Source organism: Diachasma alloeum, unplaced genomic scaffold (genome assembly GCF_001412515.2).
Source record: "Diachasma alloeum isolate Michigan unplaced genomic scaffold, Dall2.0 Dall_scaffold_00340, whole genome shotgun sequence".
Lineage (NCBI taxonomy): Eukaryota > Metazoa > Arthropoda > Insecta > Hymenoptera > Braconidae > Diachasma > Diachasma alloeum.
In genome coordinates, this window is record NW_021680479.1 from 594,645 (window position 1) to 607,279 (window position 12,635).

Below are 12,635 nucleotides of genomic sequence, written 5' to 3' on the forward strand. Positions count from 1 at the left end.
CCCCCGCAAGTGTTGATGACCACCGAATATTCATAATGAATCAGTCCCGCAATTTCACATCACTATTGAATCCAAGTTACCTGCAAAATGCCCAGAATTCAACGGCTAGTGCAGCTGCAGCGGCTGCAGCAGCGGCCGCTGCTGTTTCTGCTGCAATTGCAAATGGCACATCACTGAATGCCAACTCGTTATCCGGAGGAAAAAAGCGTGATGCCGATGGTAATTATTGAGTAGTTAAGCATAATATTTCACATTTGTACTTCATCTCCATCGATTTTCACTCCATATCTCATTAACTCATTAAAAACATTATTTTTTGAGAAAAATATTGTCGAATTTTGTTCGTTTAGAGGGAAAAAGGTGATACTGATGATAATTTTTCATTATTGGAGCATTTCCCATATTCATTTCTCAATTTCCCATATTTTTTACCCATTTTTTACTTCATCTTCATCGATTTTCACTCCATATCTCATTAACTCATTAAAAACATTACTTTTTGAGAAAAATATTGTCTAATTTTGTTCGTTTAGAGGGAAAAAGGTGATATTGATGATAATTTTTCATTATTGGAGCATTTCCCATCTTCATTTCTCAATTTCCCATATTTTTTACCCATTTTTTACTTCATCTTCATCGATTTTCACTCCATATCTCATTAACTCATTAAAAACATTATTTTTTGAGAAAAATATTGTTGAATTTTGTTCGTTTAAAGGGAAAAAGGTGATACTGATGATAATTTTTCATTATTGGAGCATTTCTCATCTTCATTTCTCAATTTCCCATATTTTTTACCCATTTTTTACTTCATCTTCATCGATTTTCACTCCATATCTCATTAATTCATTAAAAACATTATTTTTTCAGAAAAATTTGTCTAATTTTGTTCGTTTAGAGGGGAAAAGGCGATATTGATCATAATTTTTCATTATTGGAGCATTTCCCATATTTTTTACCCATTTTTTACTTCATCTTCATCGATTTTCACTCCATATCTCATTAATTCATTAAAAACATTACTTTTTGAGAAAAATATTGTCGAATTGTGTTCGTTTAGAGGGAAAAAGGTGATACTGATGATAATTTTTCATTATTGGAGCATTTCCCATCTTCATTTCTCAATTTCCCATATTTTTTACCCATTTTTTACTTCATCTTCATCGATTTTCACTCCATATCTCATTAATTCATTGAAAACATTATTTTTCGAGAAAAATATTGTCTAATTTTGTTCGTTTAGAGGGGAAAAGGTGATATTGATGATAATTTTTCATTATTGGAGCATTTCCCATCTTCATTTCTCAATTTCCCATATTTTTTACCCATTTTTTACTTCATCTTCATCGATTTTCACTCCATATCTCATTAATTCATTAAAAACATTATTTTTTGAGAAAAATATTGTCTAATTTTGTTCGTTTAGAGGGAAAAAGGTGATATTGATCATAATTTTTCATTATTGGAGCATTTCTCATATTTTTTACCCATTTTTTACTTCATCTTCATCGATTCTCACTCCATATCTCATTAATTCATTAAAAACATTATTTTTTGAGAAAAATATTGTCTAAGTTTGTTCGTTTAGAGGGAAAAAGGTGATATTGATCATAATTTTTCATTATTGGAGCATTTCTCATCTTCATTTCGCAATTTCCCATATTTTTTACCCATTTTTTACTTCATCTTCATCGATTTTCACTCCATATCTCATTAATTCATTAAAAACATTATTTTTTGAGAAAAATATTGTCTAATTTTGTTCGTTTAGAGGGGAAAAGGTGATACTGATGATAATTTTTCATTATTGGAGCATTTCCCATCTTCATTTCTCGATTTCCCATATTTTTTACCCATTTTTTACTTCATCTTCATCGATTTTCACTCCATATCTCATTATTTAATTAACAATATTATTTTTTGAGAAAAATATTGTCTAATTTTGTTCATTTAGAGGAAAAAGATGATATTAATGATAATTTTTCACTATTGGAACATTTCCCATCTTTATCTCTCAATTTCCCATATGTTTTACTCATTTTTTACTTCGTCTTCATCATTTTTTTATTACTTTCCTCATTTCAATGAAAAAAACCTGATGCCGATAGTAATTATTGAGTATTTAAGCATCTCTCGATTTACGATATTCTTCATTTCACATAATTGTTCCATTTATTTTCAACTTCTCCTTAAAAATCTCATTATTTACCCCAAAAAGTAGTTTTTTTCCCTATCTCAATAAAAAAAAATAGACAATAGTGGTATTCACTCACTATTAAAACATTTCTTACTTTGATTTCACACTTCTTCACATTTGTCATTCGTTTTCAACCTCATCTTTATCATTTTCTCCTTTATCTTCAACTTCACACTTTACAATTCCTCAAAAACCTCATTATTTCTCCCAGAAAATACCGTTTTTTTTTTATTTATTCCAAAAAAAGCTGATACCAACTCCAATGACTCATTATTGGAACACCTCTCACCTTCATTCCTCAATCCTTCTCATTTATCCCACTTATTAAGTGACGTATTCGATTGGTTTGTCCTTAGGGGATCATTCACACTGAACTTTGAGAATTGTGTTTCCTCCTGCATTTATTTTTTATCTACCAAACTACTTCATTGACTCAACAATGAAGACTCAACAATTTAAAGAAATTTCATAGATCAAAATTAATAATTGTAGGAGCAAACACAATTCTAAAAGTTCATGTAGACTTCCGTTTCCCCTTAAACCCATTCAATTTAAAAATTTCCCTTGATCTATTTTTTCCAGAACTCCTATTTATCTGTCTATCCTTCATTCACCATTTAATTTCCCTCAATTTCTCATCACACCTCCCAGCCCTGCATATCCTCCCCCACAAATTCATCAAAACCACAAAAAAATCACGTTATTTCCTCCTCCAGATGGCAAGCAAGACCGAGAATCCCGAGAAGAGCGTCGCAAACGTCGCAAGACCCGCTGGGGTGGCAGTGAGCACGACAAAACCTTCATCCCCGGAATGCCAACAGTCCTGCCGACGAACCTCACCGCCGAGCAGGAGCAAGCATACCTCTGTAAGTGCATCCTCATCTCTCAAATAAACCCCCCACCCCTCACCCAAAATTCTTATTCACCCCAAATGTCGGCCTTAGCACCTAGAAATTATTTCACCCAGCCAATTAGCCCTGATGTACTAGACTAAGTTCTCAAATAAATATCATCTCCAATGTATCTCCCATTGATCAAGGTAACAACAATCCATGTTTACACTGTTAGAAAAAAAAACATGAAATTTCGTGGACTAGCCATTTTCAGGAGAAAATTTAATTCGATTTAGGGGGAAAAATCATGAAATTTCAGGTTTCACTGAATTTCGAGCATAAATTTTCAATAAAAACGTGAATAACCGTCACTAAATTACGCAGAATTGCTGATTAATTGAAAATTCAAGAATATATTTGCTAGAACTTTACTGATTTCTGTTAATTTTCGTGGAATAAAATTCCGCTGACCAAAACTGGATTAAAATTGCACTGAAATTTCCAGTTTCCCTTCATTAATTCCCAGAATTTTGAATTTTCAATGACAAAAATCCTTGAAATTCCAGTGAAACTGAAATGCGATGAAAATTTCCAAAATAATAAAGTACTTCCGGAAATTTCAGCCGATTTTTTTAACAGTGTACTTAATTATTTCTGATTCAGTATACAATGGCGATCCTGAGGACATGTGTGGTAAAACAAGTGACGGAATCATTTGATAATTGCATCAATGATTCTTCCCTACCCCACGTTCTTCAGTTCTAAAAAAAACGATTTAGGTTTTAAATATTCCAATAAATATCGACAATTGTCTAATTGTTGGGGTTTTGCGCCCCCTCTAACCCGATTGGTTTACAGTTCAGCTGCAAATTGAGGAAATCAGCAGGAAACTGAGGACTGGAGATCTGGGAATACCGCTCAATCCTGAGGAAAGGTTTGAATGAAACTTACGTAACAAAAAAAAAACATACATATCCACAAAATGTCTCGAGTATTAAAATGACTCGGGGACACATCCTCACCTGCTTGAGGATTTACCATTCTAAATACACCAGTATTGATTTTATCTAATCCATCTTTACTCCACATTTCTTTAATTATATTTCATTTTTTATTTAAGCGATAATAAGAAACAATTCTCCGTAGGTTTCAGGCTGTGTATTAAATGAATTTAAAGAAATAACTTTTTATTCCGGTGAACTAATGAAAAATTAATCATCATTCTAATGAAAATTCGAAACAGGAAGATTACTTTCAGGTGCAACTGAAATGCAAATTAATTAACTTGAAAATTAGTTGAATTTATTTTGCTCCTTGATTAATTGATTTTGCCTCCAATAGGTTGATGAGATAACGTTTTTTTTTAGCAGGAGCCTGTTTTCGTTGAATTACAAAGTTTATTTATTTAGTGAGTGATTTGTACGGATGAAGATAAATTTAATCACTCTAATGAAGACTTTAATAATCACAGGTGATTTGTAGCAGGTGACATCGTACAGAATACTGCCGTTACCAGTGGTTATCTACGATAACTTGATGAATAATAACTTATTTTCAATTGAATTACACGAATTTTTCACAGCTAGACAACTCTTTTCCTTTGAAGAGTGTCAGATACTGTTATTCGATTAATGTTGGGATTTATTATTTATTTGGTGAGGTTTTAGACACGTCCAACATCAAAATTGTCCTCTTAATGATGAAATTATGGTGGGAATTAAACGAACATCTATCGGTCAATTTTACTCACAATCAGAGAGAATAGAACCCCTGGATAGAATCAGTTCGCTTTCTATATTTTTTTTTAATGAGCGAGTAACATCTTCGTGAGGGCAGTTGTCGTGACATTTTTTTTCGTTTATTTTATTTCCAGATCACCGTCACCAGAGCCCATTTACAGCAGCGATGGCAAGAGGCTGAATACCAGGGAGTATCGGACTAGGCGTAAATTGGAGGAGGAGAGGCATAATCTTATTCAGAAAATATTGAAGATTAATCCGGACTTTAAACCTCCACCAGATTACAAGTGAGTTGAGAAAATTAAAAATTTCATTTTGTTTTCTTGAGTTGAGGACATTAAAAATTTCATTTCATTTTATTTTTTTGAGTTGAAGTGAGTTGAAAAAATTGAAAATTTCATTTTCTTGAGTTGAAGTGACTTGAGAAAATTAAAAAAATCATGTCATTTCATTTTCTTGAGTTGATGTGAGTTGAGGAAATTAAAAAGTGGTTTTTATTTCATTTTCTTGAGTGGAAATGAGTTGAGGAAATTGCCAATTTCATTTCATTTTCTTTTTCTTTTTTTTTTTGTCGAATTGATGTAATTTTTTTTTATTTTCAGGCCTCCGATAATTCGTGTGCATGACAAAGTTATGATACCCCAGGAGGAGCATCCTGACATCAATTTTGTTGGATTACTTATTGGACCACGTGGAAATACTTTGAAATGTGAGTGAAATTGAATAAAAGATTTTATCTATTTTTAAGATTTTCTCATTAAATTTCAATTTATGACACTGGATTTTATTTAATTCATGAAATATATTATGCAGTTTTATTTTATTTCATTTGACTATATCGATAAAATGAATTATGCGAATTTCATGTTCAATTCATGATGTTGCAGCTATGGAGAAAGAAACAGGTGCAAAAATAATAATTCGTGGAAAAGGATCCGTGAAAGAGGGAAAGGTGGGGCGAAAGGATGGACAACCATTGCCTGGCGAGGATGAACCTCTGCATGCATACATCACTGCTAATAATCTGGATGCTGTGAAGAAAGCTGTTGAGAGAGTGAGTTAAAAATTCTATTTATAATTCTTCAAGAAAATCATAAATTTCCTTCAATTCGTCAATTCCCCAATTTTTTCCCTTATTTGTACTCCTATTTATAAAAATTCAAGTCAATATTGATTAACTAATCCATTAATTAATTATCGGATTACTAATCAATTTATTCATTTATTCATTTATTTACTTATTATCTTCCCAATGATTTTCACAAAAAAACATCAATATTTTTGGTTAAAAAAATTAAAATAATAATAACTTGGTTAACAAAATTTTAATTGACTAACCCATTAATTAATTTATATCCTCAATAATTCTGACTTTAAAAAATCAGAAATCGTAATTATTTAATTAAGAAATTAAAAAATCAATTCCAAGGGCTAAATTAATGAAAAACATGAATTTTTGATGTAAAAAAAAATTAAAAACATTGAGAAATTAATTTCAAATGTTTTAAAAATTCAATTTAATTTCCATTAATTATTTAATGGATTATTTATTCATTCATTCAATTATTTATTTATTTATTTATGAAAGATTTTCACCAAAAAAACATTAATCTTTTTTAATAAAAATCAACATGATTAATTTTTCAATTTTTAGATCCACGAAATAATAAGACAAGGAGTAGAAGTCCCAGAAGGTCAAAACGACCTCCGACGCAATCAACTCCGTGAATTGGCTCTTCTAAACGGAACCCTGCGTGAGAACGACGGGCCCAGATGCACGAATTGTGGTGCCTCAGATCACAAATCCTGGATGTGCCCAGATAAACCAAATGTTACGAATAACATCGTGTGCTCAAGCTGCGGTGGAGCTGGGCACATTGCGAGGGATTGTAGGTCAAAGCGTCCAGGCCAGGGTGGGCCAGCAGCTGCTGGCATGGGGGCGCTAGGACCCGCTGGCGACAAGGCCAAGATCGACGAGGAGTACATGTCCCTGATGGCTGAACTGGGAGAGGGACCTCCACCTGATCGATCTAAATCGGGGCAACGAGCTAACGCCAATCCTAATTATCCTGGATTGTTTGACAAGTAAAATCAACACTATTTTTTTATGAAGAACGAGTGGAAAAATGAAGAATTAATGATTTCAAAGAATTAATTGATTAATTTCGGTGAAATTCTGGTTAAAATGCCCATTTCGAGGGAATTATTTTGAATGAAATGAACAATATTTCTTATTTTATATCAAAATTCAGCTATTTAGTTTGTTTCCAATAGAGAAAATTCATTTATTCGTTACAAATGATGAAACAGAATTATTTCAATCAAATTTCACCCGAAATTAGACAGTTATTTGGCATTTAAAATGAATGAGATTTTTATTTTAAAAATTTTTAACTGCTAAATTATTAAAACAGAAATTATGAAATACTATTCTCTATATTGCCCAACAATTTCTCAAACTTTTCAATCACTTTTTCGTTTAAAATAGTTTTTAAAATCCATTCATAACAAAAACCTTGAAAATCATCAGAACTTCAGTAACAATTTCGACTTTGTTTCAGCAGACAGCAAGCCCCACGAGCCCTGATGGCCTCCCCAGCGCACCCACCCCCTCAGCTGATGCAGACCACCCCGATGATGCCCCCTCCAAGCATGGCGCCCCCTCCCTGGACCCAGACAGACCCCAACAACATGAACGGCATGAACATGCAGTGGCAGCAGCCCCCAGTGAGCATGCCCCCACCGCCAGGAGTCATGCAGCCCCCACCGCCACCCCCAGGGGCCCAGCCGAGCCAACCGAGCATTCCCCCACTGATGCCCTGGATGAGTGGAAGCAGTCAGCCTCCACCACCGGGTCAGATGCCCCCGACTCAGATACCCCCACCAGGAATGGGCATTCCACCCTGGCAGCAGCCTCAGCAGAATGCCATGAGGCCCCCACCCCCTGGAACAGCGCCACCACCACCAGGATATCCAGCCTGGCAGCCACAGCACATGGGAGGATGGCCACCAGCTGCTCCTGTACCACCACCTCCTCAGCAACATCAACCCCCAGCGCCCCCTGGCATTGATCTGAACTCGTTACCAACTCTTCTCGCTCAACCACCACCACCTCCACCCCCCACCAGTTAGTTTCGACAGGTTTATGGATTATAAACGGGGTTTTGAGGGAGAAAATTCAGTGGTGAAGCGGGGAAATTAGATGAGGTCTTTTGGGGTCTTGTTTTTGGGGGATATCTTGGGATTGATGGGAGATACAGATTTATTTGTTGAGAACTTTTTGTGGGGAATTTGAAGAACTGCAAAAAAGGTATGAATGAGGATTTCGATATCTCTTATAGATTTTGAGATATTCATCGAAAACTTGAAAGTTGTGGGAGATGATTTTAGGTGAAGAAACTTAAATAGAGGTTTTGTTTTGGAGATATATCTGGGAACTGATTGGAGATAGCGATTTCTTTGTTGAGAACTTTTTGTGGAGAATTTTAAGAACTATAAAAAAGGTCTAAATGATAATTTCGATATCTCCCGTCGATCCTGAGATATTCACAAAAAAATTCAGTATCTAAAGTTGAATTGAAGTAGAAAAATTTTAATTCAATTCTTTTGTAGCTCTCGAAATGTCCTGACGAAAAATGCACCTTCTTCACAATCAAAAATATTCATAAGAAAATCACGAATTTAATTTCATATGAATTTATTTCTCTTGATGCTCAATTTTTTGTCAATAATTTTCTAAAATGCCAGGACATTCAATAGAAAAGCCCTTTCACCACTGAAACAAGAAGAATAGTTTGGTATTTAGCTATGAAATGATCAATTAAAAATCATCCTCAGATGATTAACAACCGTCAGCTATAGTTCATTTACCTTTACGGTTTTCAAACACAGTTTATTCATTTATTCCACACGATATCGAGACTAGATTTACGTACTGTGTGTAGAAATTACGTCCCCTGAGAAGTTTGTTTTATCCAACTGTATTTCTGGTACATTAAGGGAATCAATTTTACGATAATGATGTGTATAGATTACGAATTATCCTTTGGTACATGAATTGACTTGAGAGGTGAACCTTCAGAATACTGAAAATCATAGGTGTAATTCACGCATTACGCACGACATTTTGGGTTTCTCCTCGCTCGTTAATCGCCCTAGATAATGCTATTTTAATTAGGTATGTGTTATTCACTTTTGGAGTCATTGGATTACCTAAGAAATCTGGCGATTACGCTGTGCAGATTGTACACAATAAAATTGAGTTGAATTAACCCTGGTGTTGTCATTACGTATGCTGAAGTGATACTGAGGGCTTGAGGCTCTCTCGGGCATCACAGACGTCAAAAATATCACGTCACTCCCCACCTCAACCATCCGCTATTTTGCACCTTAAAAAATTTCACACCAAATATGCTGTGGGAGGAGCTATAATAAAATCATCGTCGCTATACAACGAGGAATATTCATAAATTTCAGTGATTATCTGATTGAGTTCTCTAGTGGTCTGGTATTTCTGTAGTTCATCTAGTATTTTTAGACGTTTCGAAAACATCAGTCGCCCCTGATCTACGAAGTATCCGAGACTATTCAATTTTTAATGTTTTTAAATGAAATGAGGATTTCGAAATGTGTAGTTAATTATGACGAATGATTACAAAATATTTAATAAAGGAATGAGTGGAAATGTCTATTGAAAAATTTCATTGTTGTTTTACTCTTTAGAATTGCATCCTCACCCTTTATTTCAATTTTAATTTTTTATTTTTTTTATTTAATTTAAATATTACGTAGTGCTTAAAAAGCTTAAGCTCAAAAAGCACTAAAAAATTGGAAAAAATCATTGTGGAGCTTTTTTTAAAACTAAATAATGAAGAATAAAAAATGTATAATCAATTATAGCGAATCATTACAAAATGTTTAATTAAAAAATTAGTGGAAATCGCTATTGAAAAATAGAATTGTTGTTTTATTCTTTAGAATTTCATCCTCACGCTTTATTTTAATTCGTTTTGTAATTTACAATTAATTAAAAATGATCGATTTTAAAAAGCACTGAAAAATTTAAAAAATAGTTGTTGAGCTTTTTTGAAAATGGAATCATGTGAAGAATTAAAAATGTGTAATAAATTATGACCAATAATTACTAAATATTCAATGAAAGAAAGAGTGTAATAAATATCAATTAAACAATAAAATTGCTTTATTCATTAGAATTTCATTATCACCCGTTACTTTAATCATTTACGTAATATTTAATTGATTTAAATTGATCAACCCTAAAAAGCACCGACGAATTATGAAAAAATCGTTGTGGAGCTTTTTTAAAAATTAAATAATGAAGAATAAAAAATGTTTAATAAGTTATAACAAATAATTACAAAATATTCAATAAAATAATGAGTGAAAATCTGTATTAAAAAATTGAATTGCTGTTTCATTCTTTAGAATTTAATTCTCACCCTTTCTTTAATTATTTACGTAATATTGAAGAATGAAAAAAGAATCGTTGTGGAGCTTTTTTGAAAATTAAATCATGTGAAGAATTAAAAATGTATAATACATTATGACGAATAATTACAAAATATTTAATAAAAGAATAAGTGCAAATTTCTATTAAAAAACTAAATTGTTTCATTCTTTAAAATTTAATCTCGACCCTCTCTTTAATTATTTACGTGATATTTAAATTAATTAGGAATCGTCAATCTCAAAACAGCCTAAAGAATTAAATGTGTAAAATATTCAATAAAAGAATAATACGAATAAAAACCAAATAAACAATGAAATTGTTGTTTCATTCCCTGAAATTTCACCCTCAGCCATTAATTTGATTCCTCACAAGCCATTTAAACGAATGAAAACCCGCCAGCATTGAGCAAGACTGAAGAATGTCGGTGAAAAAACTGTTGTGTCGAGCTTTTCATGCAGAAAGATTCATCATAGCGGATGGGCGTCGGTGGCTGAGAGGGTAATGGAGGCAGGGCCGTCCAAAGACGGTCTGAGAAATGTTTACACAGGCGAATGGCGCGTAAGCTGGCTGTGTCCAAATGTACTAATATTTTTGAGCTTTTTGCTGGCGAACCGAGGGCGTGGGTTGAAAAGAGCGTAGGCAGTTATGTTGGCCACCCCTGGAGACTCGGCGTGCCCATCTTCGGTAGCCGTAGCGGACCACTCATGCTTATATCTACGTGAGCTTTTGCCTCCAGGGTTCAGCCGCATCTGAGACGCGCGACGATTCACAACTCACCTCTTCAACGGTTAGTAGAGATCGTCAAGTTGGGAGAGTTGGGTTCACGTAGCATTCTCTCATATTGGTTTGGATTGAATAGTCTTGTTAATTGCCAATTCAGAAATATGAGTGTTTAGAGGAGAAATTGAAGGAGCAGTGGATAGTGAAAGAGAAATAATTTGCAAAAGTGGAACGGATATTGTGAATTCAGCAGTGAAGTGGTCAAACGGTTCAAGTCAATTCCGTTCTAAAGGAGTTAGCAAAATTTTCCGAAATATCTTTTTTGCAAAGGAGAGTGAGGACTATCGAAAAAGATCTTACAAAAATTTCGCTGTTTCTTAAATTTCGAGGTATTCAACAAAAACTCAACTGGGAGCTAAGTCGACTTGAACCGATTGACCACTTCACTCCTGAATTGAAATTCTTTGGATAAATATTGTGTTTTCATCAGAAGACGGGGATTTTTCTCGGGATTATCGTCCGAGAGGGCGAGGGGGGTGACACTCTGTTATAATTACTGGCTTTCTTTTGCAGAAAATATAAAAACCAATCAACATGTGTGACGACGAGGTTGCCGCTTTGGTTGTGGACAATGGATCCGGTATGTGCAAAGCCGGTTTCGCTGGAGATGACGCACCCCGTGCTGTCTTCCCCAGCATCGTCGGTCGCCCCCGTCATCAGGGAGTGATGGTCGGTATGGGACAGAAAGACTCGTACGTGGGTGATGAGGCACAGAGCAAGAGAGGTATCCTCACCCTGAAATACCCAATTGAGCACGGCATCATCACCAACTGGGACGATATGGAGAAGATCTGGCATCACACTTTCTACAATGAACTCCGTGTTGCCCCTGAGGAACACCCAGTCCTCCTGACTGAGGCTCCCCTCAACCCAAAGGCTAACCGTGAGAAGATGACCCAGATCATGTTCGAAACCTTCAACAGCCCAGCCATGTACGTCGCCATCCAGGCTGTCCTCTCCCTGTACGCCTCAGGTCGTACCACCGGTATTGTCCTGGACTCTGGAGACGGTGTATCCCACACTGTCCCCATCTACGAAGGTTACGCCCTCCCCCACGCCATCCTCCGTTTGGACTTGGCTGGTCGTGACTTGACCGACTACCTCATGAAGATCCTCACCGAGAGAGGATACTCATTCACCACCACAGCTGAGCGTGAAATTGTCCGTGACATCAAGGAAAAACTCTGCTATGTCGCCCTGGACTTTGAGCAGGAAATGGCCACCGCTGCTGCCAGCACCTCCCTCGAGAAGAGCTACGAACTTCCCGACGGACAGGTAAAAAACTCCCCCGCCCCCCCTCAATGATTACAAATCGCAATGTCAAAAGTCCCCCGACACCGTCTAACGAAAATCCCACCGATTTTCTAGGTCATCACCATCGGTAACGAGAGGTTCCGTTGCCCCGAGGCTCTCTTCCAGCCATCCTTCCTGGGTATGGAATCCTGCGGTATTCACGAGACCGTCTACAACTCCATCATGAAGTGCGACGTCGACATCCGTAAGGACTTGTACGCCAACACCGTACTCTCCGGTGGTACCACCATGTACCCAGGTATTGCTGACCGTATGCAGAAGGAAATCACCGCCCTCGCCCCCTCAACCATCAAGATCAAGAT

The 12,635-nt window shown here is 35.5% G+C and overlaps 2 protein-coding genes across 4 annotated transcripts in view; both read left to right on the top strand.

Moving 5' to 3' along the window:
* LOC107040736 (splicing factor 1) lies at positions 1-9,457 on the top strand. The gene is made up of 8 exons (XM_015260954.1): positions 1-219; positions 2,914-3,063; positions 3,889-3,964; positions 4,904-5,056; positions 5,372-5,478; positions 5,657-5,823; positions 6,424-6,854; positions 7,334-9,457. Exons 1-8 carry the CDS (start codon positions 36-38, stop codon positions 7,899-7,901), a joined length of 1,836 nt encoding a protein of 611 aa, XP_015116440.1. The 5' UTR covers positions 1-35; the 3' UTR covers positions 7,902-9,457.
* A 1,487-nt stretch (positions 9,458-10,944) lies between these two features.
* The window catches only part of LOC107040688 (actin, clone 205), a 15,583-nt gene continuing 13,892 nt past the window's right edge, over positions 10,945-12,635 (top strand). The window contains exons 1-3 of one of the 3 annotated variants that reach the window (XM_015260883.2): positions 10,945-11,026; positions 11,533-12,294; positions 12,388-12,627. In XM_015260883.2, the coding sequence (XP_015116369.1) occupies positions 11,554-12,294; positions 12,388-12,627 (981 nt within the window). In that variant the 5' untranslated portion in view covers positions 10,945-11,026; positions 11,533-11,553. Of the gene's footprint in view, positions 11,027-11,532; positions 12,295-12,387; positions 12,628-12,635 lie in introns of those variants that run through there. The other 2 variants (XM_029126279.1, XM_015260884.2) reach the window with 2 other exon arrangements.